Source organism: Syzygium oleosum, unplaced genomic scaffold (genome assembly GCF_021117445.2).
Source record: "Syzygium oleosum isolate NSW1041296 unplaced genomic scaffold, Sole_v2.1 Sole_v2.22, whole genome shotgun sequence".
Taxonomy (NCBI): Eukaryota; Viridiplantae; Streptophyta; class Magnoliopsida; order Myrtales; family Myrtaceae; genus Syzygium; species Syzygium oleosum.
In genome coordinates, this window is record NW_026607506.1 from 2,931,178 (window position 1) to 2,936,636 (window position 5,459).

At 44.0% G+C, this 5,459-nt stretch overlaps 1 protein-coding gene across 1 annotated transcript; it reads left to right on the forward strand.

The window, feature by feature from the left end:
- The first annotated feature begins 1,144 nt into the window (after positions 1 to 1,144).
- On the forward strand, positions 1,145 to 3,562 carry LOC115669201 (probable cinnamyl alcohol dehydrogenase 6). The gene is made up of 6 exons (XM_030590479.2): positions 1,145 to 1,323; positions 1,444 to 1,557; positions 1,770 to 1,997; positions 2,333 to 2,630; positions 2,914 to 3,067; positions 3,174 to 3,562. Exons 1-6 carry the CDS (start codon positions 1,229 to 1,231, stop codon positions 3,374 to 3,376), a joined length of 1,092 nt encoding a protein of 363 aa, XP_030446339.2. The 5' UTR covers positions 1,145 to 1,228; the 3' UTR covers positions 3,377 to 3,562.
- The last annotated feature ends 1,897 nt before the right edge of the window (positions 3,563 to 5,459 follow it).

The window sequence follows — 5,459 nt, forward strand, 5'->3', positions numbered from 1 at the left end:
AGTAAAACTGGTTTTTGGGAATTGGAGCCCGAGGCCCATCAGTGTTGTCCGTTCTTCTGTCAAGAGACATTACTGGCAAATTGTAATGGCCTCCAACGGAAGCATCTATTCCAATAAGTCAGAGCGTTGATGGAAATCATTGTTTGCGTCTGGGAAATGTTTTATTGATCGAGGGAAGAGTTAATGACAACTATTGACTTTTCAAGGTTCGTTGCGCGAAGAATTGTTATAGCAAACTACCATAAATAAGGTTTTATTGCTGGTCCATCAGAATTAAATTTTGTGGGACCGTGATTTTACATCTAAGAAGAAAAACTAGCAAGTCGCCCCCACTAGTCAGTAATTATTTGTCCTTGCCTGTTCTTATCATTTAAGACTTGGTCCTTGTTTGAGACTTGGATGTTGATGTTATATTGATTTGGCTAAGGACAACCAGCGAGAGTAACGCTTTTTCTTTTCTTTTCTTAATAGATGGCCCGCCATAGGGCTTTGTTGGGATGCGCAACGCTCCATGACAATCTTGTTTGAGAGTCCCGTGACTTGCATGTAATTCATGACTAAAATAAAATGCAAATGTGAATTATGCAAACGGTATTTTTGTTTTTTGGTCTGGGCTGACTCTTATGGATCATCAGAATTAAATTTTGTGGGACTATGATTTTACATCTATATGAAAATGGCAGCCTCCTGCCTCGAGTTAAACAAAAATACCGTTTGCATAATTCACATTTACATTTTATTTAAGTCATGAATTACATGCGAGTCACAAGACTCTCAAATAAGGTTGTCATGGAGTGTTGCGCACCCCAACAAAGCCCTATGGCGGGCCATCTATTAAGAAAAGAAAAGAAAAAGCAAAGAAAATGGCAACGAAAATGATTGAGCTGTGCACTCGTTCTCACTAGAGAACCACGAACGCCACATAAAACAATCGTCTCTGTGGTGAAGAAATGCTGTAATGTGCGATCTTTCATGACGAGGGTCTATCCAATATTCTTTTCCGCTCCCTCCACTTGGAAACACACTTTGGAGTAGTTGGCTATGTGACTTACTGATCTTGACGTCCTCGAGTCTTCTCTAAAGTAAAGGGCAGGGTCAACCCACGGCTCGATTCCTGGAACCTGCACGGCCGGCTATAAAAGCCCCCCGCCCCATGCAGAGGCAGAAGGCACAAGGGCGAGAACAGCACTTCGATCGCAGGGTACATTAGTTCTCTCTGATCATCTGGATGGCTCAAGAGACTCAGAACCACACGCTCACGGTCTCCGGCTGGGCTGCGCATGATTCGTCCGGCGAGATCAAGCCCTACACCTTCAAGCGCAGGTGAGCCTGGGAATGTCCGGACCGTGCGCTTAGTGAAGGCATTTTGAATCTTCCATTGGTAGGTAGCACCGAAGATGAGTAATGTGTGGTGGCTTTGCTTTTGTGGTGATGATGAAACAGAGAGAATGGCGTGAACGATGTGACGATCAAGGTCTTGTACTGCGGAATTTGCCACACCGATCTCCACCATGCCAAGAACGACTGGGGCATCACCATGTACCCTGTTGTCCCCGGGTACTCTCTCTTTCTCTCTCTCTCTCTCTCGTTTATAAATCAATATGCATTTTTGCCTTTGAAAATGAACGAATTTAAGAAAACAAAATTAGGCCCGCTTTGAGCTAGGCGCCGTCTTCATCTCATTCGAATAGGGAGTGTGATTGGATTCGTTTATTGCTATCGCGACAAGGCGAGCTAACGGGATGATTTCTGTGTGATGAACGGAACAGGCACGAAATAACCGGGGTGGTGATCAAGGCGGGATGCAACGCGGGCAAGTTCAAGATCGGGGACCGGGTCGGGGTGGGCTGCTTGGCAGCCTCCTGTCTCGAGTGCGAGTTCTGCACCAACTCGCAGGAGAACTACTGCGACCAGATCCAGTTCACCTACAACGGCATCTTCTGGGACGGCTCCATCACCTACGGCGGCTACTCCAACATGATCGTTGCCGATTACCGGTAACCTCTCGCCTTCGCTATATCCATCTCTTGTTCATTTTGCTTGATCGAAAGACAGAGGAGGTTCAAAAAACAGAGCCCATCGAAAGTTTCGCTTGGTCGCGATAAATTAACGACCCTATTGCAGCAAAACTCAGACAAGTAGTCGGAATCTATGAATTATTGTAGGGGACTGTGAAAATGTTGGACAAACTCATAAGAAAAACATGCTCGACAAATAAAAGTCGGTCCGATCTAAGTCGACCCGCGTCCAGCCCTTTGAGGCTCCAATTTTACGGAATGGACGGGATTCGGATGTAAAACTATCCTTTGATCCGGGTCACGTGCTCATGCAGATACGTGGTGCGCATACCGGAGAACTTGCCCATGGACTCGGTGGCGCCGCTGCTGTGCGCGGGGATCACGGTGTTCAGCCCGCTGAAGGACAGCGGCATGCTAGGCTCGCCGGGGAAGAAGATGAAGAAGATGGGGGTGGTGGGGCTCGGCGGGCTCGGCCACGTGGCGGTCAAGTTCGGGAAGGCGTTCGGCCACCACGTAACGGTCATCAGCACGTCCCCATCCAAAGAGACGGAGGCCAAGGGGCGCTTGGGCGCAGATGATTTCATTGTCAGCACCAATTCTCAGCAAATGCAGGTCTGGTCTAAGTTTTGGTCGGTCTGGTCTAAGTTTTGGTCCAAGTCTCAGCATGTTAAAGAATAAGTTGAACCCTTTTACTAATTTATGCTAAAGATATGACTTCACATGTGCACTTTTTATTTTAATATGTTGGTGCCCGTACGCTCCGTACCCTCAAGGAGAAGGAAATACCCTCTACATGTTTTATATCTTATAAGATTCGGGATGTAGCAGTTTAAGGATATGCTCAAGTTCGAGGCGATACATTATCTATCTATTGATTTATTGGGGTGTTTCATAGGCCGGGAAGAGGAGCCTGGATTTCATTTTGGACACGGTATCGGCCAAGCACTCTCTTGGGCCCATCCTAGAATTGCTGAAAGTGAATGGGACTTTGGTCACGGTGGGTGCACCTGATCAGCCTTTGGAATTGCCTTCCTTCCCTTTGATTTTCGGTAAATTTCCCCTCTTTGATCTTGCAGCTCTAACACGTCAATTACGTTCGTAAATTCACTGTAGTAACTATTCACCCCGGAAAAAAAAAATTTGCGTTCGACTTAGGTAAAAGGAGCGTGAAAGGTAGCATGACGGGAGGGATTAAAGAGACGCAGGAGATGATGGATCTATGCGGCGAGCACAACATCACCTGCGACATCGAGGTCATCATGCCGGACGCGATCAACGAGGCCATGGACCGCCTCGCCAGGAACGACGTGAGGTACCGGTTCGTGATCGACGTCGCCGGGAGAATATCGAACCTTTAATTATGGTGTACGCACCGGTTTAGGGTCTTTATCTATTTCCCGTACTTTTTTTTCTTTTGAATTTTCCTGGCGAACGACTCTATAAAGTCGTAAGAGTCCCCTGCAGTTGTCCGGTGCAAAAATCACTACTGCAGCAATTGGAGAACACTTAAATGTTTCCCGTACTTTTTCTTTGTCATTTGTCTACTCATGTCCATGCTATTCGAGTTATCACAACAAGCCCTCTTCCAAATTATTATGAAACATTGTTACTAGAAGAAAAGAGCACATTGGCACGTATACGTACGCCATTTGTATAACTCCTCAGAAAATAATTATGTGACTGACACTGTCGGCAAGGGCGGGCGAGACTCGTCCTCATCGGTGGCTGGCGGGGCCAACCTCGCAGGCTAGAGAAAGGAAAGAAAAAATAAAATATAAAACAAGCATTCAAAATATTATTAAAAATTATTCACGTGATCGCTGGCCGGCTAAAATTGGTCCAATTGACCGAATTGACATAAATGCAAAAGGTTTTTGATTGAATTAGTACAATTACAATAAATTTAGGACTGTTTTGATAATTTTTTCCAATCATGCGGGCCTCAATCTATGCTTAGAGACGGTCCAAAAATAAATAAATAAATAAACGAGAAGGGCCTAAAGTGGTCCTTTACACGAGATTTCATAGCTAAGTGAAGTCGCATGAATTTGGGATAAGGACGTAATTCGAAATTAGGAAATTCTTCAGCCGACTTCAAGGAAAAAGACAGGGACACACGCTTGTTATCGTCAACCACTCATAATTCATCACCAATTCAACGGATACTTTATTGGAAAGAGAACCTTGTAAGCATCTGCTTTCGATCTTTCCTACAACGTCCACGTGGAATTGCCCCGATCTCTCGAAACCTTATCGGACCGGCAGTTATATCAATATCTAGATGTATTTATTTCGCGAAAAATAAATAATTTAAATGATATTTTTCTGGAAATAATAACTTGGGTCGCTTACAGAAGTATTTGTCCACAAATATATATATATATAAATATATATATATAAATGACTGTCGATAATTTTTTTTTGATTAATCAATTATTTCGAGCGATATAAGCAATTATATTTTTAGATAAATATTTTTTTAATTAGGAATTTTCTACGAAATAAACAAAGTCCCAGTGGTTTATTTAATTTCCCGACAATCATCAATGATTGTGGCGTTATATACATGATGATATGATAGACACATTGCGTCATCAAATCGTACGTGAATTTTGGGTGATGGAGAAGCGCCCATCCGCATGCGGCGGACATTTGAAAGGGACCCGCGAGCGCCACGTGGCGAGCTGGTAGCCCGGGTTTAGGTTCTCCGAACTCGGGGCGACCGGATGGGGATATTCATAACGTTAAGAGAGAGGTTGAGGAGTGGAAGCAAGAGGAAGGATGTTATTGTGATCAGCATAGCAAGGGTCCCGATTCTGGGGATGAGAAGCAAGCAATCTCGAAATCCCTCCCTCATGCTCACACACATTCAAACCAAACCATATCCTTTTGCGGCATGACTAAAAGGTTCATTTTCGGGAACGCGTATGCCATTTGTGTAATGTTTCCGTTAGAAAGGAAACTTATGCATGCAATTTTCTTAGCAATGTGGTTGGAGCCACGATAAATGTTACATAAACTACTTTAAGGGATTGTCCAAAAAGTCCTAAATCTATTGTACAATGGCTAATTCAATCCCGAGCCTTTCGATTGTGCCAATTTAATCCTGAACCTTTCGATAATTTGCCAATTTAATCATAAATCTTTCAATTTTGTCAATTTAATTCTAAACGTTTTGACGAATTGCCAATTTAATCATTTTGGCTAACTTTGGTCGGAAATTGCTGACATGGCGGTGGTCTAGTTTGTGCCGGCCTTCCTACGTGGCAGACCGGTGCATACGTGGACATTTTTTGCAATTTTTTTTTAATTTTCCAATCTTTTTCGTTTTCTTTTTCTTTTTTTCCTTTTTCACTCTGCCATCGCCGACCTTTGGTTAGGGCTGCCCTCGCTTGGGGCTGATAAGGGTGGGCCCTCGCTAGATTCGGCTAAAGGAAAAGG

What these genes read in the sequence shown, in the direction of transcription:
- LOC115669201 (XM_030590479.2), top strand. Translation starts at nt 1,229, where the DNA reads ATGGCTCAAGAGACTCAGAACCACACGCTCACGGTCTCCGGCTGGGCT. An exon ending in ATGTACCCTGTTGTCCCCGG is followed by an intron (nt 1,558 to 1,769) that starts GTACTCTCTCTT and finishes TGAACGGAACAG; the next exon opens with GCACGAAATAACCGGGGTGG. An exon ending in TTCCTTCCCTTTGATTTTCG is followed by an intron (nt 3,068 to 3,173) that starts GTAAATTTCCCC and finishes CGTTCGACTTAG; the next exon opens with GTAAAAGGAGCGTGAAAGGT.